Source organism: Phyllostomus discolor, chromosome 3, assembly GCF_004126475.2.
Source record: "Phyllostomus discolor isolate MPI-MPIP mPhyDis1 chromosome 3, mPhyDis1.pri.v3, whole genome shotgun sequence".
NCBI classification, from domain to species: Eukaryota; Metazoa; Chordata; class Mammalia; order Chiroptera; family Phyllostomidae; genus Phyllostomus; species Phyllostomus discolor.
Window position 1 is genome coordinate 96278125 of NC_040905.2, and position 27064 is coordinate 96305188.

The following is a 27064-nucleotide window of genomic DNA, read 5'->3' on the forward strand; positions in this document are numbered from 1 at the left end:
CAGTTTATACTTCTTAATCCCTGTACCTTTCCTTCATTCACTCCCTTCCCCTTCCATCTGATAACCCTCCAAATAATCTCCATATCTCTTATTCTGTTTCTGTTCTACTTGTTTGCTTAGTTTGTTTTTCAGATTCAATTGTTGGTAGTTGTGAATTTGTACCACTTTAATGTTCATAGTTTTGATCTTCTTTTTCTGAAAGAAGTCCCTTGAACATTTCATACAATAATTGCTTGATGAGGATGAACTCCTTTAGCTTTCTTTATCTGGGAAACACTTTATCTTCCCTTCAATTCTAAATGCTAGCTTTGCTGGATAGGGTAATCTAGGTCGTAGGTCCTTGCTTTTTATCACTTTGAATACTTCTTGCCAGTTTCTTCTTGCCTGCAAAGTTTCTTTTGAGAAGCCAGCTGACAGTCTGATGGGAACTCCTTTGTAGGTAACCCTCTGCTTTTCTCTTGCTGCTTTTAAGATTCTTTCTTTATCTTTAACCTTTGGCATTTTAATTATGTCATATCTTGGTATAGTCCTCTCTGGGTCCATCTTGTTTGGGATTCTCAGTGCTTTCTGGACTTGTCTATTCCTTCACCAGATTAGGGATGTTTTCTTTCATTATTTTTTTCAAATAAGTATTCTAATTCTTGCCCTTTCTTTTCTCCTTCTGGCACCCTATGATTTGAATGTAGGTATGTTTGAAGTTGTCCCAGAGGCTCCTTAGCCTACCCTTGTGTTTTTGGATTCTTTTTTCTTCTTGCTGTTCCGATAGGTGGTTTCTTGGCTTCCTTATATTCCAAGTCATTGATCTGATTCTCGACTTCATCTACTCTACTGTTGGTTCCCTGTAAAGTTTTCTTTATTTTGTTTAGTATAACTTTCATTTCTGCCTGGGTCTTTTCTATACTGTTGAAGTAGCCAGTGATTGTTCCTTGAGTATCCTAATAACCAATGTTCTGAACTCTGCATCTGACAGCATGCTTATCTCCATTTTGTTTAGTTCTTTTTCTGGAGTTTTGTTCTGTTCTTTTATTTGGGCCATATTTCTTTGTCTCCTCATTTTGGCAGCCGCCTTGTGTTGTTTACATGTAATAGGTAGAGTTGCTTTGACTCCCTATCTTTAGTAGCATGGCGTATTATAGAAAAGCACACCATTGAGTTGGATGAGGCAGAGCCTTAGGTAATTGCCAGGGTGAAGCAACCTGTGTGAACCAGGTTGATGGAGTCTCCTATATGGTGTCACTGCTCTGTGGCTGTATGTGAGGGTGGGCTTAGAAAGGGGACAATGCTGTGCCTGATCTCTGGAGTTTTTTCTGGGGGGAAGCTGAACCCTGGCACTCACCCTGATTCCAAACACTTCAATTTCTCCCTGCATACCACCGGTAACCTTCCAGCTGCCTCCCTAGTGGTGAAGACCAGAGGGAGCAGGTCTGCATAAGTTAGTATATTGTAGGTACTTAAAAGGAGACTCCATTAAATCCTGCAGTTTCTTCAACCTCCTTAACCCTGACTGCTTTTTACAGCTGGGAATTATGGGGACTTAATATTTCTGACAGTGGAACCCTGGGCTGGGTGGTCTGGTATGGGGATGGGATCCCTTGCTCCCCAGGTATCCCTCTTGATTTTTATCCACTACACATAGATGGGGAACCATCTGTTCTATGTCTCCATGCTTCTGCACTTCTCCATGTGTCTCCATGTCTCCACCCCTCATACCTGTTTAGATAAATGTGACTTCCTTAATTCCTTGGTTGTCAGACTTCCATACAGTTTGTTTTTCTGATGATTCTGAGTGATATTTGTTTTGTAGCCTAGTTGTAATTTTTGCTGTAGTTGTGCATGTAGGCAAGCCATATTTACCTATGCCCTCATCTTGACGGGAAAACCAGTCTGTCTATTTAAATGTAACTCATCCAAAAACATTCTCACAGTAACACCCAAAATAATGTTTGATCAAATATCTTGGTACTCAGTGGCCTAGTCAAGTTGACTAAAATTAACCTTCACAATCATGTACTGGATTTTAGGGGGATACTTTTCAACCCACTATAATGTATTATTTTAAAAGCCTCTGGAAGATCTTGAAAGGAATCTTGTTATAATTTTCAGTTTATAATGAAAAACTGCAGGTAAAGCATGAAATCAGTGAGAAAACCCAAAAAGGCTGTTCAGTGTAGATGAGAGCTGGTGACACCTAGAAGTGGTTATAACAGAGGGTTGGAAAAGTGAAGTTGGAAGTGACTGTATTTATCATACCTGAAGCTTTTTTCAAGTTGTTACTCTCCCTCCATTTTTACTTGAATATTCCCAGTAGCTCATTTCCCCATTCAGATATTCTATTTGGTGTCTTTGTCAGCTATTAGTAATCATATTCCCAAGACACCTTTATTAGGATTAAGATTTCAAGTTCTTTAAATTGTCACGGTTTCCTAAAACACTACAGAAAATCCATAAATGGGCCTGTTTCATGACCTTTGCAAGAAATGCACTTGGCCATGATCCTTATGCTCTTACTTCCAAGAGAAAAAAGTATTAACATGGAGGTGGATAGACAGGGATGTCAGACACAATTGGTGATTTGGAACAATTTTAAATATTCTATTTAAATTAGCCCTAGGGTCAGAGCACACATCTCATCCAGGGGTGGAGCACACATCGGTTTCATACCCAGGGAGCTGTAATAATAGCTGTGGACTCTGTGTAGATCTCTAATGAATGGAGCACGTCTATTTTAGATGGATAATCAATTTTGAAATCCCTTGTTGTGGGTAAGCTGTTAACACAGAAATGTTAACTTCATGAGTTTAATGAGTAGCTTCAACGATAGCTTAGTGACAAAGATGGAAAGAAAGTCAGGTGGGGAGCTAGTGAGAAAGAGTAGAATGGGCATTTAATGAATATCCACTTGTAGATTAGAATGTCAGCAGCAACATTCTCCCTCCTGGAAAATGTCTTTCAACTGTGCATCTTATTACAATTCCTACAGCCCATGGTAGTTTGGAGATTGAGGCCGAGTGTGTTTGTAAGAAACCTCTCCTTTGCAACATAATGAGATCGAGGTGCGTAATTTGCAGAGATTGCTAGAGCAGTGGTCAAGTCTGCAAAAAAACATAGCAGAATGAAAAGAGCACGTTAAACAGGAAATGACTCCTATAATGAGCCCAGAAATCACATATCACAGTCAGCTGGCTGGCATTTTCTGATATTTTTTTGTCTTCTCAAGCAAAGTGCCAAATACTTTTTCCTACTCTAGTTTCTCAGTCTCTCTATACCTCTAATTTCAACCTAGTACATTGAAAATATTGATGAATTGGCAACTCTTGAAGAAATAAGAACAAAGGCTTTTTTGTTATTCAAAGGAAGTATTTGTCTAAACATGGGTGTATGGTATTATTTCAAATGCTGTTGTATGCCTTCGTTTGTTGCATTAAAAAAAATCTCCTTTAAAAATATCTTTTCCAGCCACATTTTGACTCATAAGCTTTTCTGGATTCTTTGGATACTTCTGTTATATAGTTTGGACGTCTTGCCTTCTCTCTTTAAGCAAGAAAAATGGGAGATCCATTTTCTTAGTAGAAATTATTGAAATCATCTTTATTTCATCAAATGGTTCAGTGGTCAGGGGTAGGGCTTTATCTCTTGGTTGTATGATTCCTCATGTATAACATGAAAAAGCAGTAGCAATCCCTAAATGCACATCTGTAAATGTATAACTAATGTAACATCTTTCAAATAAGCAGATGTTTCTAAACATTGAATTCTTGTAGCATAATCTTTTGTTGCCCATGGTTTGGGGTATTCATGGGATTTCTGATTTGGAAAATGTTACTGCTATCAAATATTTGCATCTATATTTGGATACAGATTTACATTAGACATACATGTCTGAGGCTCTTCTGGGCCTTTTGGATAGCAAGGTCTCAGGGATGTGATGTATACCGTGGGCTGTCTGTGAAACTGACTCTTGCCCTGCTGCTCATCTCAGAACTTCTTACCTATATCTGAGAGTGGGGATCCTTTTAGCTGTGAGGAGTAGTATCCCACTGAATACAAAGCCATAGTCAAATTCTTGGAAACAACAGGACAAAGAGAAATCTCTTTATTTTAGAGATGTTTTTGTTCAAATTCACCAGCTGTGATTGAAGGGAGCTGGAAATTGACCAAGAAGAATGTGGTTCGGAAGGGCATAAGAGGAGAGGAACTATCAATGGCATAGATACTTGGCAAAGTAGAGGAGAAGGTTTTCCCTATAAATTTTTCTGCCAGGTCCAGAAATCACAACTTAATGCCACAAATTTTTCCTATTTAAAAAAAGTGACAGCAGTAGGTTGGAAAATGTGGGTAGCCTATGACTCTGTGGTTCTGTATGTTTTCTAGCAAATACCAAAACCCCAGTGGACCTGTAATATATGAGAGGGACTAGCGTCTGTGTTTCTTTCTGTGTATGATGTGTTTTTGTGTGTGTGGGGGGGGGGGGGGTGTTATAAGGCAGGGTCCTTAAATGCTTTGTTGCATTATGTTAATTCCTCGGCAGTGCAATCAAATTCATGTCGTAATTAAAGCTGTCAGTTGGAAGGCAAGCCAATCGCCACGAAAACACAGCATAACAAATGAAGTGAAATGATTCTGCGTGTAGCTATACAATGCTTCGCCAGGCATGAAATTAAATAAGTAATTTGATGTTGACATCAGAAATTGAAATGATACCCACTGTTCTCTCATTCAGTCAGACCTGCATAAACAATAGCCAGAACAAATATGCACAACAAAGCCCTCTTCTCCACCCCGCTCCCTGAGTAATGTACAATATATATGCAAAATGAGTATAACAGAGCTTTCCGGGACCTGAAGTATGTAATTTTCTTTGGTATACAATAAGATGATATGTGTGTGGAGGTGGGAAGGTAGGTTTGGAGGGGTACTTCTACTTCTGGGAGGAAAATCATTTGCAAGATGAAAAAAAAATCCTGAAAAAAAAACACAAATTCCGTGTTTCTCAGAGTAATTCTTCCTAAAATTATTTTACCTCCCAAGGGCATGACTCCAGGCTGATGGAGACCTAACCTAGTTTTTGCTTTCCTCTGCTCCATGGAAGGCTGTGGGTGTTGAAAACAGGTGATGCTGTCACATGGCTAATCACTGCTGTGAGAAACTGTCTCCATGACTACTGGATCTCCCTATGTACCATTTATGGGATCAAGAATGCAGCAGGATTTTTTTTTAAACCAAGGCCATTGTGCAACATCACAGTCTGCTGTCCTTTATTCCCCTGAGCTTGTTTGGAACAAAGAGGTGAAGAAAGTTTGGCTTTAGGAACTGCATTTAGGAATGCCCTACAGCACACTATTCTTGTTAGATACTAATGTGGTCTGTACTTACAGCATTGCATTTGCTTTTTAGAAACAGTTTAAAATTAAGAAGAAACACATCTACTGTATTTTTTCAGATATTAAATTCACCATTTCCCCCATAGAATACATTTATTCACACACACACACACACACACACACACACAAGTATTTTTAAAAAATATATCCTGAGTAAGGCATTGTGCTAAGCTCTAGGGAAGCAATTATGAGTAAACCAGATGGCTCCTACTACCTATGGTTTGTAGAACAAGGACAGGACATTTAGGTGGAGGAACTACAGGTAAACTGAATGACTGTTGCATCAGAGTGGAAGTCAGGCCACTCCAGGGAAGGCATGACACTCCACCCAAGCTAGTCAAGGATAGGCCTTGCTTGTGCAACGACCCTTAGCTGAGATCAGAAGGCTGCCTGAGCATTAGCAGTATTTTTGTTTCAAGCTTACTTGGGACCACTATTGTTCACAAAGAGGACACTAAAAATTAAAGAATATGTACTGAGATGTTTTAGGAAAAAAGAGAAACAACACAGGAAAAAAATCGCAGGCAAATGTAAAACACAAACCAATTTCCTTTTTTTGGTCTCCATTCCCAAAGAAGTGATGTTCTGAGTAGCTTTCAGAATTTTTTTTTTGTCTCCATGTGAAAATTGGTGCTTTTTACTGCTTTCCTTTACCCACACATTCTTTGCATTTTAGTCTACTAATTATGTTTACAAAATGTCTCAGTTTTGAAAAGCACTCTGTGTGTACTAACTAGTGCCTTTAGGGAATAAACTGGCAAATAGGTCATACACTGCAAAAGTCATCCAAACCCACTGGGCTTTTTATTTTCAAGTCAGTCTGGGCTTTTTCCTCTTGCCTGCCCCTTTGCGGCCACAAAACTGAGTAGCTTGAGACCAGGGCATTGAATGTCAGCAAGTCAGGGAGTCAGGCTGATGTGTGTCTGTTTAGTCTCAGCGAAGGGCGAAATGCCATCATTAATTCATTACCCAGCTGCCTGTCAAATAAATTGGCAATTACGTCCACCGCAGAAGCTTGGAATTCAGTAAATAGCACGTTAGCATCTCTGAGTTGTTGAGAGATGTAAAGGGGAAAATTAAGCAACACAGTGTTTGTATCAGGAGCAGATGACAAGGGGCAGCATACACTGGTGATGTGATGTAGTGATGAAAAGCCTGCAAAGGGCTGGTAATGACCTGTGTGGATTGGAACGTGTTAAAAACCATTGCTGATTTTCCACTTTGTCTCTATGCTTTATTGCAGAGTTCAGCTCCTTCCAGCTTGGGAACAGGCTACTTCGTAAGTTTATCTCAACTTCCACATGTGTGCCTTGCCTTGTCATTGATTTACTTCTGTAATATATGCTCATTAGGATGGAAAAAACAATCAAAGAAATCCCCTCTCAGTCCTAAAGAGCAGACTGATATCCATCCTTTTATTAAAGATTGTTTTATTTTTAAAATAAGTAACTTGCTATGCCCTAGGGATCATCAGTCAGTCTGAGATGTCTGTCTGGTTCCCAGCATGTAGGGGCAAATGTCCCTTACTTGGCCACAAAAGGGGCTACAGGTAAACCTGATTGGCTCATGCCATCTTTCCTACATAATTGTTTTTTAGTGAGAAGTGTCATGTGGAGGATGGAGTTTGTATTATATATTGAGGTATTTATTCAATTTTAAAATCTCTTGAAGAACTTCCCCACACATATAATGAATCACCTTTTTAAAAATGTTTGGAGAGAGATGGTGTTTTGATGGATATTTTCCTTCACAGTCTAAGTAGGCAGCCTTCAGATTTCCTTCCAGTAAACATTAAACTCCTTCCTTTAGCAAATAGATGTATAATTTTATTTTTTCTAGATTTTTCTCTGTTCTTTGGGAGAGGTGGGGATGGTGGCATACCACAGGTATTGTCACAATATTTTTAATAGAGAAATAGCCACCTCATTTCACTTATTTATAGCAAAATTACCCTTTTTGAATTCAAGAATCCTTTTTAAGATGTAAACAGAAGACTTACCAATAGGTATTATTTACACAATGGCATAGCATGCTAGTATAGAGGCTTCTTGTGGAATTTAAAGGAATCTGATTTGTGTTCTGAATGATGTACTCTGATACTTTAATGCCAGCTCAGCACTTTTGAGATAATAATGGAATCATGAAAATAAAATAAAGTGGAAAATAATTACTGATTCAGTTTAGTTGCTTTTATATTTCTTTCCTGTAAAATGCTAATTACTCTGGTTTTCTTTGCCCACACGTTTTTCTCCATACATTTACATAAAACATATGAAAACCAACATCTTATCATCAAATAAGTCTTTATCAAGCTTGGCAGAAGTAGTGTTTTCTAAATGTTTTTTTAAATTACTCTATGATAGGAGAAAAAGGATAAAGATTTTTTGGTACCTGCTTAATACAGTCAGCACACTTACCCATTGTTCCTTATTGTGGCTGAATATTCATGCTTGCAGAGGCAAGCAGGATGCTTCAGCAGTCGAAATAACAGAAGTAATTCCATCTGCTATGTCTTCACACCAGTCTGCATGTGGGTTGAGATGCTCCAAGTAAAATCAGGAGACTGCCAATATCTGTTCTCTTTCCAAAAGCTAAATTCTTCCTCGGTGCTTTCTTCAGCAGAATAAGGCCAAAGCCACTTAGCCCTTGATCACTTCTAGACTGAATATTCTATTGTATTTTTATTGTTAGTATGATCACCCTGAAAGAAGAAAGTCATCTTTAGAAACATCAGAATTTTTTATGCTTTTGTCACTTTTCTTCTCTAATTCTCGGAATGTTTATTTTTATTTGCTAACAATACATTATTATGATTAAAGAGTCTGAAATTATAAATCTAACATAGTTTTACACAATACTGGATGAGTATAAAAGTTTTTTTCTTACTGTTAAAATTGTTCTTAGCATTACTTTGCTTTTATTAAAATATTTGTAGTAATATTAACTTGTATGGATAAGATCCATACCAGGTATATGTTCAGCTCTCAACTCTGGCAAAAATGCTCTACTTAGACTGTGTTTCCAGTAATGGGATCATTATATTATCAAAGTACAAAATCCATTGATATTATTGCCAAGTCCTCATCAAAAAAGTATCATCTGTTTCAGTTTTGTTTCCAACAACATCACATGTAATACTTAATTTCAGGTACTAACTTCAACATTGGTGAGTTTCACCTTTGTAATTGGAAATAAAATATTCACAACTTTAAGTACTTTAGTTCTGATGTATTCTTTGCACAGTGGTTGATGATCTGTAATGCCATAATAGCATTTACTATGTCTTTAATGAAGGCTCAGCATCAGGTAAGTAAAAATGGTGATATTTTTATTTTGCCCTTATCCTCTTCAGCATCTCTTTGAACTGGGAACAGAGACAAATCATCTGCAGAATCAATGAGCTATTATTGCAATTGAACCTTAATGTGCACTCTGCTATGAGAAAACTGAAGGCACTCACCTGTTGGGTTTTTGACAACCCAGAGCTGTTTTCTGAAACACTCTCCCACATCCCAGCATAACTCTTAACTTCACAATCTTCTTTTATTCAGATTGTTGTACTTCTATAGAACTTTTACTGAACTGAGGTAAAATGTTGATTATTGTGTGTGTGCTAATAAAATAGACACCCAACTTAGTATACACACGTACATGAGTGTTTATACACACACATGCACATTCCTAATTCACAGACGTGTAGTCTACTTTCTTTTAGTTCATTTCTTTTATCAGTAGTGGTAAGTTGAAGGGTTTAGGGAAGAATCCTTTGTTTTTGACATAGTAATATTTGTTTATATTTCCTTGGTTTTGTGTTCCAAAGATGTCTGCTTAGGTCTGTCACTTTCTCAATCCATTTATAAGCTGAAGATTTGAGAAATGAGAACAGCCGCTAAAAGCAGTATTTACATAAGCATATTGCAAAGAATTCTTAAAGTAGACAAAATAGAGAAGGGTTGGAAGAAACTTTTCACATTTTCTGGAGCTTTTGAATAATGTGGCTGTTACACATACAGACACACACCACACACACATGCACATACTCATTACGTACTTATGCCTAGTTCATATTCTCAATATAAATGTAAACGTAGACTAGTTGGAATCTATTTGCTTTTCTTTTTTTTTTTTGGCAAGAATACCATAAATTGTTGGCGTGTTTAGGCTTTTTCTTTCTTTAAAATGTTAATACAGTGAATACATATTTTTTAATTAAATATTTATGGATATATTCTCTTCTTATATATGTATTTGAAATTTTATTATGCATAATTTCATTGATCAACTTAGAGACAAAATGATCTGAAGACTAGTGGTGTGACTTTGGGCACAGTATTTAATATCTCTGACACTATATCATCATCTGTACCTACCTAATTGAGTTGTGAATATTAAATAAGGCCCAAAGTCTCAAATAGCTTGGATCCTGCTTATGTCAACTCCCATGATCCAGAGTTTTTTCTTAATGGTTCAACTAATAATTTTCATCCTTAATTGGATCACATATAGTAATGTACATATTTTAAAATTATTGAGGAAACTGACCTACTTCTACCTAGTGATTAAAATTACCACATGATATAATAAAAGGGCATTGTGTAGTGGCACACTATTTAAATGGGATTTGTATAATTACTGTTTTCATTTGCAGTTGAATAACTTAAGAAGTTTTAATGATAGCACTGTTAGTATGTTGTAGGTACCAAATACTGACCTGTGGCTTTCCATCCACAGTTAAAAGGTTCTAAAGGGGTAAAATTCTTTGCCCTGATCTAAATTTTAGACTACAGATCCTTCAAGTATCTCCTGTTTTTCTCTTTTTTTTTTGAAGTATATTTCATTGGTTATGCTATTACAACTGTCACATTTTTCTCCCTTTTATTGGCCTCTGTTCTGAACCCTGCCTCCAACATCATCCCCCCACCCCCCACACACACACCTCTTAGTTCATGTCCATGGGTTGTACATGCAAGTTCCTTGGCTTCTCCATTTCCTAAATTGTTCTGAACCTCTCCCTGTCTATTTTATACCTACCATTTATACTTCTTATTCCCTGTACCTTTTCCACATTCTTCTCCCACCCCCTCTCTGCAGGTAACCATCCCTGTAGTATCCATTTCTGTGATTCTGTTCCTGTTCTATTTGTTTGCTTAGTTTATTTTTGCTTTTGTTATTTTAAGGTTCAGTTGTTGATAGTTGTGACTTTGTTGTCATTTTACTGTTCATAGTTTTCAATACCTTCTTTTTTTGAGGTAAGTCCCTTTAACATTTCATACAATAAGAGCTTGGTGATGGTGAATTCCTTTAACTTGACCTTATCTGGAAAGCACTTTATCTGCCCTTCCATTCTCAATGATAGTTTTGCTAGACAGAGTAATCTCGGATGGAGGTCCTTGCCCTTCATAACTTGGAATACTTCTTTCCAGCCCCTTCTTGCCTACAAGATTTCTTTTGAGAAATTAGCTGATAGTCTGATGGGAACTCCTTTGTAGGTAACTGTCTCCTTTTCTCTTGCTGCTTTTAAGATTCTCTCCTTATCTTTAATCTTGGGTAATGTAATTATGATATGCCTTGCTGTGTGCTTCTTTGGGTCCAACTTCTTTGGGACTCTCTGAGCATCCTGGACTTCCTGAAATTCTATTTCCTTCACCAGATTGAGGGAGGTTCTCCTTCATTGTGTTTTCAAATAAGTTTTCTATTTCTCGCTCTTCCTCTTCTCCTTCTGGCTTCCCTATGATTCAGATGCTGGAACATTTAAAGTTGTCCTGGAGATTCCTAAGCCTCTCCTCATTTTTTTGAATTCTTGTTTTTTCATTCTGTTCTGGTTGAATGTTTATTTCTTCCTTCTGGTCCAAATCATTGATCTGAGTCCTGGCTTCCTTCCCGTCACTGTTGGTTTCCTGTACATTTTATTTATTTCACTTTTCAAAGCATTCACCTTTTCCTCTATTTTGTTACCATACTCTGCCATTTCTGTGAGCCACCTGATTACCAGTGTTTTGAACTCAGTGTCTGATAGGTTGGCTATCTCTTCATCACCTAGTTGTATTTTTTCTGGATCTTTGATCTGTTCTTTCATTTAGGCCATATTTTTTTTGTCTCTGAATGCCTGTTACCTAGTAAGGGGCAAAGCCTTAGGTATTCGCCAGGGTGGCATAACCGTGTTGCTGCTTTGTGGCAGTGTGTGGGCGGGGGGTGGGGGGTCAGGGTCAGAGAGGAAACAATGCCACTTGGTCAGCTCTGAGACAGCTTTTAGTCACTTCCCCCACTACCCACAAACAAATTGGGCCCTTCTGGTCCTGATTCCCAGGTTGGTGGGCTCTAGAATCTTGTGGTTCTCTCCAGTAAACTGTCCTGTGAGGCTGGGAGTTTCTCCCACTGCCACAACCCCCATAGGTTTTTACAATTAGAGGTTCTGAGGCTTTATTTCCCTGTACTGGAACCCTGGGTTGCTTGGTCTGTCTTGCTCCCCAGTTGCTCCTCCTGTTTTATCCTCACTCAAATGTGGGACTGCCAACCACTGCCTTGTCTGCCCGGTCCTCCAACTGCTGCCTTCCTGCATGTCCCTCAGCTCAGCTGCCTGTTTCCACTGTTCCTACCAGTCTGGATGAATATTTCTTCTTTAATTCCTTGGTTGTTGGACTTCCATACAGTTTGATTTTTCTGGCCATTCTGGTGTTTTTTTGTTTTTAAATTTGTTGTTGTCCTTCTTTTGCTTGTGGAAGGAGGCAAAGTGTATCTACCTATGCCTTTATCTTGGCCAGAAGTCTGTATTTTCTGTTTTTCTTTACTGTAATGTGTATAACTCTCAAAACTAATTTGTGGTATTTTGTATAACCATAATTGCTCCCCACCACCAAATCAGAGTGGGTTTTATTAGATGAGAGTGGAGCCAAGTTGAGTTTCTTTAAAAAGATCAGGGTTTTTTTTTGTTTGTTTGTTTTTGCACAATTGTTCATTTCATAGACTGGGCTTTTAAATGGCCACTTCTGATTTTTTTTCTTTAAGTATTGGGCACCTTCTCTGTCTGGTACTGTTCTCATGATGGATTATCCATGACCCCTCTCTCAAGGAATTCAGTCTCTCCTAATTCCAGATCTTTTTCTTTGTGATATTTTTAAATATTTTTGACACATTGTATTTAAGTAAGAGGATTTGGGCTCTTCAGAAAACCTAACATTTTTAATAATATTTTTGTGATTTTAAGTATAAAAGTTCAGATGCATCAACCTGGCCTTGACTGCAACCCCATCCAAAGCAGAAGAGTCTTCTTTCTACCTGCCAGTACTTGCTGGTGATGCTGAGAGAGAATTAATTCATAACCTGCTAAGTACTTATATTTAAGATGAGGAATGCTGAGTAATGTGCCCCTCAAACAAGACTCTAACTTTTATATTTATTAGACATTAACTCTGAATGAACAGTTCTAAACAAATTATCGGTCTTTACTGACAAGTTTTCGCTGTAATGGAAATTTTTTAAATTGTAATCTTTATTGTATTTTTTTAAATTACTATTTAGTCCCCATTTACCTAGCAGTCACCACACTGTTGTCCATGAATCCTTTTTCCTTTTTTGCTCAATCCTTCCATGCCCTCCTCTCCCCTACCCATCCTGCTGTCTATGAACCTGTCTCTTTCTGCTTATTAGTTCCATTTGTTCATTAGAGTCCACATATGAGTTTTTATAGTCATATGGTATTTGTCTTTCTCTGTCTTATTTCACTTAGCATAATATTCTACAGGTCTATCCATACTGTCCTAACGGGTAAAATTTTCTTCTTGTTCATGGCCGAGTAGAATTTCGCTGTTTAAATGTCTTATAGTTGTTTTATCCACTCATCTATTGATGGACCCTTGGGCTGCTTCCATATCTTGGCAATCATGAACAACATGACAGTGAACATTAGAGGTACTTATGGTCTTTTGAATTAGTGTTTTGGGTTCCTGTGGATATATTCTCAGAAGTGAGATTGCAAATTCCGTTTGGAATCCCATCAGGGATCTCTAGTTTTTATTTGGACTCATTGGTAAAGACTGAGCTAATAATAGCTCACCAGATAAAGAGTTCAGCTCATTTTAATTTTCAAGAATGTATAAAATATCTCTTCTTAGTTTTTAAGGTAAATAAGATGTAAACTTTGCCCTCAAGTCCAGGGTACATAGTTGTCCTGGTACATGGTCAACTGGTCAGTCCTATGAGAAGCGTAAGTAGAGTACTTGGGAAGTATCTATTAGGGTCAATTAATTGTAGGAGGCTTAAGTTGTGTAGAAATTGCTAGATTTTTAGATTTCCAGCAGAATTTGAGGCAGAAACAACAAAGACAAGATCACAGAGAAACAGCATGATAGACTGTACATGGTTTGACTGCACCATGTTTCTGGAAAAAAGCCAGGCCTAGGTTGGTTAATTACAGGGGAGGTAGAAAAAAGACAAGGATGAAGTTGGGGGAGTAGGAAGAATGGTTTATAGGTAGACCTAAATGTGACTTAGTGACCTGCTGAAAATGAAGAAGATGGCAAACCAAGAATTGACAAATATGGTGCTTTCTTTTTTCTTGGAATAGGAATTCCAGGAGGAAGAAGGTAGATTTTGGGAAGATAATGATTTTGGAAGGTAGATAGATAATTGTTTATGTATGTATCTTCAATGATATTTTAAAGAGGTAGCCAGAATAACAGGAAGAACCAAATATTTCTGCCCAAATTCAAATTTATAGTAAAGTTTATAAAAAGTAATACCTAGTAAGAACTTGAGTAAATCTTTAAAATTCAGCCAATGCCTATCACAAAGTATCTTTGAGATGTGGTTATACGTGTAATTTTTCTGAGTGACCCCTAACAATTACCCAGTGAGCCATGAAAGTACATTAAAACTTTAGTCTCAGATATTTCCTGCCTCCAAAGTAAGCACAATGTCATATAAATGTTTTATTATGTAATATTATACAAAATAGTCATTATGAACATTATTTTGATTATAATGAAACAAAAATCTTGTAAACCATCACTCAACTAAATCTAGTACATTACTACTGATTTAGAAGCTATCTGCATACTATGCAGAAACATCTGAAATCATTTGCATTTCCTAATGGTAAGCAGTTGCCACATTTTTAACTGTAATCTTTAATGTTATTTTAAACTAGGTATTATACATTTGTCCCCCATAAAGTAACAGAACGAGAACACTCAAGTAAGTATTTTGTGCAGATTAATAACCACAGAATTAATCTTAGTTAAACTGGAGAGTTGATTTTTACCACAACCAAATATCTACATTATGAGAAACTCCTCCACCTAGTCACAGATAAACTCTCTAATAACTTCAAGGCCTTAGACTAAAAATATAATTGTATTGACCATTTTTAATTCTTTTTTTTTCTGTGTTTTTGACTGGTTATTAGCCTCTAACTTGGGGAATAAGATCAGTGAGTTATGAGTATTGTCTTCTGTCTCTATACCACTCTTAGCCTGAACTTTCTCCTTCAGTACAAAGGAATTGAGAATTTGGTGAATAGGGTAATCAGATGGGAAAGGAACAATTGATGTCTACAGTTGCTACCATTTTCTTAAGTCTGCTTTCATTTTCTCAGCATTTGTGTGAGAGGATAAGCTAAATATTTTTAAATATTTGCTGTGTACAAAAATCTTTGTTAGTGGCTATTATAAACTTTAATTAAGGAGATCTCATGAAAACCTGGGTGCTCCTAAAGGACATAGTGAAAGAACCTTAGGTCCTGTCTCCCTTTCAGTTCCCATTCTTCATCCCTCACATTTGGAGGAAATAAATCATTTTGGAGAAAAAAAGATTTTACCAGCTCCTGGAGCAGATAATTGCTAAAGGGACCTTTTGTTCAAATATTCCAAGATCTTTTATTTTAGCCACCTTTCACCTAAAAATGTCTGCCACTTGGAACCAATGCCTTCGATGTCATTGCTGCCTCTGTTAGCTGTTCTTTGTACTATAGAAATGCAAGACCATCATCCCCTTCCTGCTTAACAAACACTGCTCTCCAATGTCAGCATTGAAGGAAGTCCAGATTGCAATTGAGTGCCCAAGTCTGCCTTTCTTTGAATGTAATAATAATGAATAAAGGGTTGTGTTTGCATTATTCAGCTAGGGTTAACATTTAGAAATGTTGAGGCGGTAGGCTTACTCTGTCTTATAGTTAGTATATCCAGTTGATCATAGAGGTGATGCAATAAAGGCTTTAGCAGAGTACATTGGCAATCCCAGAGGGAACAAGCAGGTCATGTCATGGAAATCAGAAAGCAACTTTATTTCCATTTTTATTTTCTTTCTTTTTTCTCCTCTGACGTTGGTTTTAAGGAAGGCTGGAGATTGCCAAATTGCAGAAATGTTGGATTAGCTGGTATGAGCTATATATCAGTACTTTGAGCCATGGGCATTGTCAGCCCCCAGGGTTTTTTCTAACTACCCATACAACCTTTGATAGATTTATCTTACCTGGAGTTTTATGGGCTATCAATCAGCTTCTTTCAAATCAAAGGACTCAGTCCTTTGCTTAACTGCTTTAAAAAAAAGATATTGTTTTTCTGAAATTGTAAATTAGGTACCTCCCAATGCATTGAATAGGAAACATAGCTTGGTGAAACACCAAGAGTATTATTTGAAAAGAGGTTAAAAAACACAACTGGGGCTTGTTAAAAAGGAAAAGTGCTATTTTAACTCCAAGTGTCACATTTTCCTATAGTCAGCTTTAGCAGTAAACAAGAGTTATTGGAGGCTTACATAGTTTGAGAGACTTCACTTATCTCCCAGTACTTGACTTCAAAAGCCAAACATTTAAAGTATATTTTGCTTTTGTAGAAATGTTTATCCATTTAAAATACAATGTAGTTTTAACAAAAGCACCCTGGTGACAAGCACCCTAGTGACAAGATATAGCACAGTTAATAAACTGTCAGGTCCTATACACATGTAGTTGAAAAGACCAGCACAGTACCCAAGGATTGGCATTATAAATCACTGTTAACAGACCTTAATTTGCTTACTAGGCTAATGAATGATCTCCAATTTTCTTGTAGTAATTAGCCTGACTAACAGTGATGTTAAAGGAACCTGCCTTATACTACACTTAATTTCTGCTCTGACACCTTTGGGGTATGGTTTGCAGGGTGAAAACAAAACAAAATGAAAAAAATGACAAGAACTATCAGTCTCTATTGATAACTTCCTGGCAATAGACCCAGATTGTGGCCATTCTTGAGTAGAAGCATGGCCAGAGGTGATGACTGTCTGTTAGGGCTTATGAACTGTAATGTATTAGCAAATTTGCAAAGGAGTGGTAAAGCCAGATAATTGCAGTGTTTCCTGTCTAAATGTGCTGCTGTATATGGTGGCCTCTGATTTTAAGGAGCCATTAAAAATACAGAAAGTTATAACAGCTGTAGTTCCTAGTGTATTTCTAATATTTCATGTTCATCACTTCTCATAAAATCTTGTCCAGGCCAACAAATGATTATATGTGCAGCTGGATTTCCCAAGAAGGAAATTGGGAAGAATTTCAATCATGTATGTAGGTAGGCTTACAGCGACCCACAGAAAACTCATCCAGACCCATGGTGTGTGCCTTGTGTTTGTAATTACTCCCAGGAGTCCTCCATTTCCATTTTAGTTCCTAAAGACAGCATTTACATTTTACATTTTGCAAAAGGATCCTATCAATAACCAATGTTTCCTACCTTTTTTGGAAATAGCCCTGACTTTGCCATGGGAAGGTAGGGCTGTGTTCTGTCCAGAGAAAACCATGGGAAGTTAGCATCTTGACCTTAAACCCAAAGGACACAAGAAATCGGGTTCCTTCAGAATAAAATGCATTTCTAAAATAACTTTGTAGCAGAACTAGCTCTGTGATGAAAACCTGATTTCCCTGAATGAAATACTTGACTAGCATAACATAATAAATACTAGAATATTCTGAGAATCAGAATTAACTAGGGAATTTTAACGTATCTTTTTAATCAGATATTAAACAGCTAAGCATATGACCAAAATGAAAGCCTTAAACCACATTTTGTACAGGGGCATGATATACTTACAAGTTACTTTTATCTATATGTTGTTAAATTGACAGCTTTCAACTTGTTAATTAAAATAGACTATGATCTGGGCTTTGCATAGGCTTAGAATTGCAGAACCTCTGGGTAAGGAGGGACTTCAGAAATCACCTTGTGACATCATACATTATTTGCTTTCTCTGACTTACATTGATTAGCATAATGCTTTCAAATTCCATCTTTGTTGTTGCAAATGGCAGGACTTCTTTCTTGTCATTGCTGAATAATATTTATTTATATATATAAAAGATGGGACATATATAGACAGATATATATATATATGTGAATATATACATATATATCTGTACACACACACACACACACACACTCTTCTTTATCCATTCATCCTTTGATTGTCATTTAGAGTTTTTTTCCCAAATCTTGACTATTGTGAATAATACCACAATGAACATGGGTGTGCAGATATCCCTTTGAGATACTGATTTTAGTTCTTTAGTTTATGTACCCAGCAGTAGGATTGCTGGTTCATATGGTAGTTCAATTTTAAAGTATTTGAGGAGCCACCATACTGTTTCACACAATTTACATTCCCACTGACAGTGTATAAAGGTTCCCCTTTTTCCATGTCATTGCCAACATTTATCTTTTGTCTTTTGATAAAAGCCATCCTAACAGGTATGAGGTGGTATCTCTTTGTGGTTTTGATTTGTATTTCCCTCATGATTAGTGAAGTTGAGCACTTTTTTATATTATCTGTTGGCCATTTGTATGTCTTCTTTGGAAAAACATCTATGCAGGTCCTTTGCTCATTTTTAATTGGGTTGTAGAATATCACTTATAGGTGGAATTTTTAAAAAACTGAACCATTAACAATAGAGTGTAAAATGGTGGTTACCGGGGCTGGGGAGTGGGGAATTGGGAAATTTCTTTTTAAGGGTACAAACTTAAAACTAGTGGATAAATAAGTTCTAGAGATAACAAACACAATATAATGATTATAGTCAATGATACTGTATTATAAACTTCAAAGTTACTAGTAGATGAAATCTTAATTGTTGTTAACACAAAACAGAAATAATAAATATGTAGCCTGAAAAAGGTGTTAGTTAAAGCTACTATAGTAATCATATGTGATATATAGTGTTTCAAACCAATATGTACAATTTAAACTTACACAGTGTTTTATGTCATTATATCTCAAAAATTATTGAAAAAAAATTTTAAGTCATCTTGTTACAGAACACAACAAGGGGGGCCTGGGACGATATACTATTATTGAAAGAAGGCCCCGGGTCCTTTATGTCCGCCGCCAGAGGAAAGACGTCTCTCAATACTAGAGATTTGTGAAAAGGAAAGGAAATGTTTATTTAACGCTATATACAAACTTAAAGTAGTGACCTAATGTCTTTACCAAAATCCCAAAGTCCCTAAAAACACCCACAAACACACAGTCCTTCCTTCCTTCCCCCTTTGCCCAGTCCAGAGTACTGTATCTCAGGAAAGGAAATAGAAGTCCATGGTTTAGGTAGTCCTCTGGTTCTTCCCAGTTAGTACTCCCTCTCGACTGGGAGACCTCCCTGGGTTCCCGGCACCCTCGGCTGAGTCACCGGGATCTCTGCTAAAACCAGGTGGTGGTTCCCCCTTGTAAAGCTGTGGGGGCCCCACTCTGCCAGGCCGTGTGGTTCTCTCCTCAGGGCTGCCGCGTGGTTCTCTTCTCAGGGCTGCAGGAGTCTACACTCTGTCAAGTCCGCGTGCTTCTCCTTTTCCTCTCAGGGCCAAGGGAGTCTTCACTCTGCCAAAGCTGTGGGGTTCTCTCTTGCAGGGCTGCGCATGGCTCTCCCCCCACACAATGGCTGCTGCGTCTCGGTTTAAATCCCGGCGCCAATCTTCCTCTGAAGCCCCATTTCCGTCTCCTCTCACAATTGGCTACAGCTGCCAGATTCCGGGCAGGTGTGGCCCTGTGGTGTGGAGCCAATTATCTCCAGGCTCTTCTGGATCTTATTACAGATCCCTATTTGAGGCTACCCTCTTGGCTGCACCCTGTTACAATCTCATCTGACTAACAATCTGAAACCTAGCACAGAAACTAAGTATTGCCCCTGTAGGCTGACAGGACTCTGACCTGTCTGATCCTGGGTACTGCCCTGCAGCTGGCAGAGTTGAAGATCACATAAATTTTCTTAACATCTATACCTCATTGTTCTATTTTCTTGATGACAGCAATGCTTAACTAACTCCTAGTCTTTTTCATAGTTGATATTGTTAAATCTCTTTTCTCATTGTATGTATATATATATATAATATATATATTATATATATATATACACACACGTATATGTATTTTACCTTTACTGAAGTTCATCATGGTGCACTTAGTGCAATTGGCCTATTATTCTAATCTATTTAGATTGTCATCTAATATGTCATTGTCTCTCTTAGCTCCATCCTGGTGCAAATTACCCAATCCTATATGTGTAATTTCTTGATCTTCATCTAAGTCTTGGACAATAAAGTAGCAGTGCTGCTAGGTTTTCGTCATTGTCATCTTTGTGATGTCTCTTCTTGATAGGATTTGGTATATGCTGGCTGGCTATTATAGGTCTGGCCATTTATTTCCACTGGTGATTTTATCTGGAGCCACAAAAGAAATCTAACATTCTTTGTTTTGTTTATTCATACACACATTTGGAAAGGACTTTGAGCTAGTATGTGGACATGCTTAGTATATTGTATTTTTCCTTCGTATTTATACTATTGATTTTTAACAATTAATTGGACATTCTTGTGTGGATGCTTATGTTTTCCTGCAGAATGGAAAAGTAATTGACCACTAAAACATGCATTTAGTTGTGATGTGGATGTATTCATAACTAAGCAACTTTAAATTATTCTAATGTATGTGAATAAGCAGTGGTATGTAAAATAAATGAAATGACACACTGTAGAAGAGATGCAATTTTCTGTAGTGTTCATGTCATAATAGATATGCATGTGAAATAATTAGAAAAGGAGATAAAAACATGCTAGTATTTACAATACGTCTATATAATATAATATACAGTAGCATTGTAAATATAAAATTGTTGAGTTTTGACACATTTAAAGTTTGGCTATAGAAGATGTAATAAGTTCATTTTTGTTATTGCAAATTGAAAATTGGTAGGGCCATGAAATCAATGAAGTTTTTAATATTCTTCTCTGTGTGATGACCATTATTGCATTCTATTTTCTTCATGTTTTAAGTGAAGGGTTGGATCAAGATGCTCTTTAAAGAGGGCGTTTCAGTGTAAGCACATCTGTGGATGTGTTGGTAACTGTTGTACAAGCAATTATGAGACTATACATGTTCAGGGGTCATGTATATAAACCGTAGTGCCTGTCATTCCCTGCCTGAACACTGTTTCAGTAAAGTTGATTCAGTCTACAGTCATTTAAGTGCTTTAACTTATAATGTTACCAAGTAGTGATAAAAGCAATGCAAAGTTAGCTCTTTATGTAAATCTTATAAAAAGCTTGGTCTTTATCCTCTATAACTAAAAGCATCTCTCAGTCCTCCTCAGCTGGTGGAGTGTTTGGAGTTGGGTTTTCATATTGTTGTATTTATCTGTTTTCATGTGTTAAGGTCTAAGCTAGATCTCAGTGGTTGATTCTGAAGCTTTGAGACACCCTTTCAGTGTTTAGACTATTAGAGTTTAGTCATCTTACAGCAGGAGAGAAAAATCTGCCTTGCTTTTTTTCTTGTTGTGATATGTATCTTATGTTATATTCTACTTGGTGTGACTTTTCCTTTTATATTATGCATTTGAGCTTCATTGATCATAATTTTACTCATTTTATTTACCACAGATCTTTATAACTATGTTACTTCTGTATAATATGTGTGTGACATATTACTCATTGCATACATGAATTGAATATGAGGTTTGATTAGGAATAATGTTTGGAATATTGACCATTGTCTACATTGCAAACTAGGCTTTGCTAGACATTGTTCTCAGCAATTGTTAGACATTGTCTAAGACATTGCTAGACATTGCTAGACATTGTTCTGAGCAATTTACATATCTTAATTATTTAGCCAATAAAAAACTTTATAAGGCTTGAAATATTATTACTCACATTTTATGGATGAGAAAACTGAAGATCAGAGACAGTAACTTTCCCAAAGATGTACTACTTAGAAGGGTTTAAAGTTTAGAATCCAACCTGATAATATAAAATTATCCTGCCAAGAGACTAATGTAATTCACATTGAGCAATAGGAAAGTAGAAACTGCTCATGATGAATCTGTCTTTGCTTGTTTTACCTCACTAACCGGACAGGAGAGCATTGGGTCCTTATCTTCTGTTTTCCACCTTTTCAGTCAATCATAGAACCTTAGCCCCTCCCCCAAACAAAAGGTTATATTTATTTTTTAATAAATATTTGTGCCTCATAAATATATGAGGCACAAATGCAAGGGAGTGGGCTCTGAGTTTCCCAGATTTCTTTCTTTGTGTGAATGGGCCTGGGTAGCTTTGTTTTTAAATTTATAAACTTTAGTTTTAAGCAGAATATTAGGTTTGCAGGAAAATTGAGGTTAAAGTACAGAGAGTTGCCATATATCTTTTTCCCCCTTACATATACAATCTCCCTCTCTAATGACATCATACATACCACAGCGGTACATTTTTTGCACCTACATCAACTTGTTATTATCATCCAAAAGTCATAGTTTACATTAGGGTTCCTTCTTGATGATGCACATTTGATGGGTTTTGACCCATGTATAAGGACATGCATCTACCATTACAATATCATGCAGGCTAGTTTCTTGCTCTTAAAATCAACTTTGCTCTACCTATTCAATCTGAGCCCCCAAACCCATGGCAACCATGGATCTTTTTACTCTCTCCATTGTTTTGTCTTTTCCAGAAAGTCATATACTTGGAATCATACAGCACACAGCCTTTTCTGATTGAAACCTCTTACTAGTTAGTGATACCCATTTAAGACTCCTCCATGTCTTTTTATGGCTTGATAGCTCATTTTTTTTAGTGCTGAACAATATTCCATTGGTTGGATGCCCTGCAGTTTGTATGTCCATTAACCTACTGAAGGACATCTTGGTTGCCTCCAAATTTTGGCAACTATGAATAAAGCTGCTATTGACATCTGTATACAGTTTTTGCTGTGGAAATAAGTTTCCAGCCCATCAAGGTTAAAAGCAAGGAACATAATTGTTGGACCTTGTAGTTAGAAAAAATGCCCAACTTTCTTCCAAAACAGCAGTAGAATTTTGCATTTCCATCAACATGAATGAAATGAAATTTCATGAATGAAATTTCCAGTTGCTTCTAGTCCTCATCAGTATTTGGTATTATCAGGGTTTTGGACTTTGATAATTTTAATAGGTATGTAATGATACTGCACTATTGTTTTAATTTATAATTCTCTGCCATGGGTGAGATGCTTTCATAATTAGGGAGATCAGAAAGGAGATTGCATTTATTGTTGCTACAGGTACTTTTTGGGGGTCCAGCTACTTTTTTATCTGAGAAAATTGCCCTGCAAATTTTATTTATATTGTTATTTTTATGGATTTGTATTTTTAAACCTGTCAGTTTCTATGTGTACAAAATTTCTTTTAGCAACAGACAGGTCATTTAATGTTTTTACTCCTGATTCCATTCATCAACTAACTTGATTACATTTTAACTCATTTTATTGTTTTCCATCGCTCAGCAATAGTCTCATTCTTGGTTCATTTACTCTTTTGAAACAACGGAATTATTTGTGTATTTATGTATTTTTCCTTTTCTTCTATTTTCTACTTTCCACCCTTACCCCCATTTACTCTTTTAACATGATAAAATTGCAAAGTGTGAGCCTGAAAAATAAAGAATATCTTCAGTGATTGTGAACATGTATTATAGTGCTTTTAAGCTCATTTCAGGTCATTGTACTTCCAATTAATTTGATTACAAGCATTTAAGCTGTCACATATACAGCCTTCTGCTTCTTAGAATTTCAGTAATCGTGAAACTGAGTGCTCTGTACTTCTTTATGTACACAACTCACTTTTAGTGTTTTGGGAGAAACTTGTGCCTCTTATAAAGATCACCCACAGTTTCTGAGCCAGGATGAAGCTAGTGCACAATATTGGAGCAGTGGCACAATTTTATTTAAAATTTTAAAAGTGTGCAGGTGTACATGTATGAAAGGTGACTATCAAAACCAACTTTTTATTTTCATTTTTGGATATAATCTACATTTGCAAAAAATTAAAATTTTGGAATCTAAACATCATTGTTGACTAATATTTTATCTGTGAGAATGGAAGGAAGGCTTTCACAGAATTAAAATAAACAAGAGGTTCTAATGTTAATACCCTCAACGTAAAGAAATATTCCAGGAGTGTTTATAGATAAAAAATAAAATCCTAGGTTATTAAGGTTTTGTAGAGTTGCTGAGTTTTTCAAAAGGTTTACAAAGTGAAGGTAAAATCATGACTCCCATACATGATAAAATTACATGTTTTAAAGATATTATTTAATAAGATGGAATTTGGCAGATGCTGTAACCAATTCAAAGGAGAACCCAAAGAACAGACACAATTATAGATGAGGCATATTGAAATTAATTTATAGACACAGAATTGGCTTTGAGCGAAGTTGATTGATCTTATACCTGGCAAGACAATTTGTTTGATAATAGACAATAATTATGTTGCATTGCTATCATATATCTGCAACTTAAAGAGTTGAAAATTAGCTCCCATGTACGCATAAAAACATAATGCTGAAGATTATGCCGTGGAAAATGCACCGTGTTCCCATGAAGTGAAAAAATTCCCATATTTGATCATAAATAGTCTCAAAGGAAGATTGGTTCCATTAAATTATTTACATGAGTACATCCTTTTAATGTTGACTTTTTTTGGAAGGTTTTGCAAGAATCCTATGCTGCACTTAAGGAGTCTCTGGTATTTGCTGTGTTGAGGCTTGAAAGCCAAACCCAAGAAATTCACTTCACTGCCTCCAGTATTTGTATATTTGTGTGGTTTCTTTGTTCTTCAAGTGCCCCAGATATCCCAAGGTGGCCTGCCAGGAAGTGATCTTTCTTCCTATACATATTGCTGGATTCTGTAAGCCTCAGGTTCCAGGTGAGTTTTTCTAGGAAGGTTTTGTAAGTAGCAAAAGTCCATAAAATCTACCTTAATTCCTTAAAAGTGTCTAATTATAGCTGACTAAAAAGGCATCACTCTTAAATACAGCATTTCAGACAACGCCTTGTAATTTTTTCAGGCATATTCTGGTAAACAGGAAGACCAGTTCTTATTGAACCTATGTAATTAAATATAAACATCTGAAAAGTAAGAAGATTGAGAGTTTCTGAACTTGGGGGGCAATGGGGTCAATGAGACTAAGACATCACTTGAAAATATTTCAGTTTATAAAACAAAATCTACTAAATTGTTACAGATTATAGATAACCTAAAAGGAGAAACTGCTTCTATATGTGTGTGTGTGTTTGTGTGTATATATAAAATAGTACTTAAAAAAATCAGTGATATTCCAAACAAACCAACCAATGATGAGCCCTTATCTGTTCATTCAGCTTTTTATAATTCATTCTTGAGCCACTGGATTTTGGGTTAGCAATCTCATGAACTCATTTCCTTCTCAACTAAAAAGAGTTCTGGAAATCCTGACTTAGCTCACTGGTCTGGTCTTAAAGTTGTTTAAACAATGACATCAGAACCCTGTACACACAAGCCTTTTCTTTAAAGTCTTAGTTATTTGAAGTACCTCATACATCCTTTTACATGGGGCTGTGAGACAGTCTCCCATGTTGAAATCTAGAACTTTGGCTTAGCCAGGTGCTGAATGCAGAGCTTTCAAGGAAACATCAAAGTTAGTAAAAAAGCTGTGTGTATATTTCAGAATTAAAATGGCTGTGGTTAATCAATCACTTAGAATTTTTTAAAAGTGGAAAAATCTAACAAGATTTTTTTAAGAAGAATAATGTAACCAAGAAGGAAATTTGGTGTTTCTGTGGTATGCAAACAAAGTAATAAAAGAAGTCTTAGACAGAATCACAAAGAAACAAGCCCATGAAAACTAAACAAATTTTGGTAAGATTTTAATACACTTTATTGCTTTTCAGACTCAAATATTACAAACTAATGCAAATAAAATTCACTTTTCAAGTTTTGTTCTCATTATGCTTTTCATATTCTGGAACAAACTGACACTGTACTTCAGGAAAAGGGCTCATAAGGTTAGAACTGATTTGATAATACCAACATGTTATTAATATGCAACGTGTCCATATGCTAGTGAGAAATGAATGAGTAAATGGGCATTTAAATTTTCTTTAGTTTCAGTTTCCAGTGTGGTACATATCAATAGTGATAACATGCACACAAATAAACACAAAAAATAAGCTCATTGTAGTTCTCAATAAGTTTTAAGAATGCAAAAGTTAGTAGAGACCAGAAATCTTGAGAACCACTGTTTTAGGAAAAAAATGATCTTTTATTTGCAAAACAAGCACATAGAGTTATAAAATGCAAAGTTATATTTCTTAGAAATAATTGTTCTTAAATACGGTGTCAGCTCCCTACATTGTAATGTTTAGTCAAAGTAACTAACTTCTATTTCCAGAAAAAAACTGTTACGGTGGGTAACTGAACTGTCTGTGAAAGATCAGCATTTTAACAGAAGTCATGAGTAAATATAACCAATTTTCTACAGCCATACACATCTCTCCTACAACCTCATAAAGTAAAAATAAATACATTCATTAACCTGACTGAAATATAGTTTCTCTATAGCTTATAAAAATAAAAACCAAAAGCATATACTTTTAAAATTAGGATTAGTAATTAAGTAATTAAATATGGCCTAGGTAACTAATCCATTAAATAACTCAATATTAGTTCAAGGTTTTAAGTTACTTGAAGATCTTGAAAATTATTTAAGCTGACATAATACAAAACATGCTTACTGTTAAAATACAATTTATCAGAATAATGATTAAATTTTGTCAAATTTACTTTTCTCATAATCTTAAACATGAAGTGGAAATGCTAGTTTATTTGATCAGTATAACTATATATTAGGAAAAACATTTGCGGTAGAATTAAAATATATACTTAACACTTATAAGTCAGAGAATACATAGCTATTTTTATTTTATTAAACCAAATTCTATTAAAATATTCTTTGGCAGAAATTTACCTATAATATACAAACTTGGATTTGTAAAATACTTTTGAGTTGATTTATGTAAGAATTTATTTTTAAATCTACCACATTTAGAATATTTGGAAATTTAATTTCCTTGTTTTCAGGGAAGTTTACAAATATTTAGTTTATATTAGCTTATTTATACCTAATAGCCTATTAGAACAGAATTATTTTAATTTTAGGGTCTTAATCTTACTAGTATCATCAGGATGTAGAAGACATTTACACATTCACACATTCAAAGGTAAAGTCCTTTCTGAATAACAGACATAAAGATACACAGATAGAGATCACAACTTCAGTTCTAAAATTTTAGACATAGGCCAAAAGTCAGCACAAAAATACACATACAAAAACCTCACATGTCCAAACTGCAAAGAGATGTTCTTCTTCCCAATGGACATAAAA

The 27064-nt window shown here is 36.0% G+C and overlaps 1 protein-coding gene and 1 long non-coding RNA gene across 8 annotated transcripts in view; one reads left to right on the forward strand and one right to left on the reverse strand.

Moving 5' to 3' along the window:
• AUTS2 (activator of transcription and developmental regulator AUTS2) overlaps positions 1 to 27064 on the forward strand; it is a 1155833-nt gene that overhangs the window by 541354 nt on the left and 587415 nt on the right. For all 7 annotated transcript variants that reach the window (XM_036019900.1, XM_036019903.1, XM_036019904.1 and 4 more), the window contains exon 4: positions 6625 to 6660. In XM_036019900.1, coding sequence (XP_035875793.1) covers positions 6625 to 6660 — 36 coding nt within the window. The remainder of the gene's footprint in view (positions 1 to 6624; positions 6661 to 27064) is intronic.
• Positions 414 to 5935, reverse strand: LOC118499250. The gene is made up of 3 exons (XR_004901776.1): positions 5925 to 5935; positions 3876 to 3879; positions 414 to 577 (listed from the first exon to the last, which is right to left on the reverse strand). It is a non-coding gene; the product is annotated as an uncharacterized LOC118499250 (long non-coding RNA).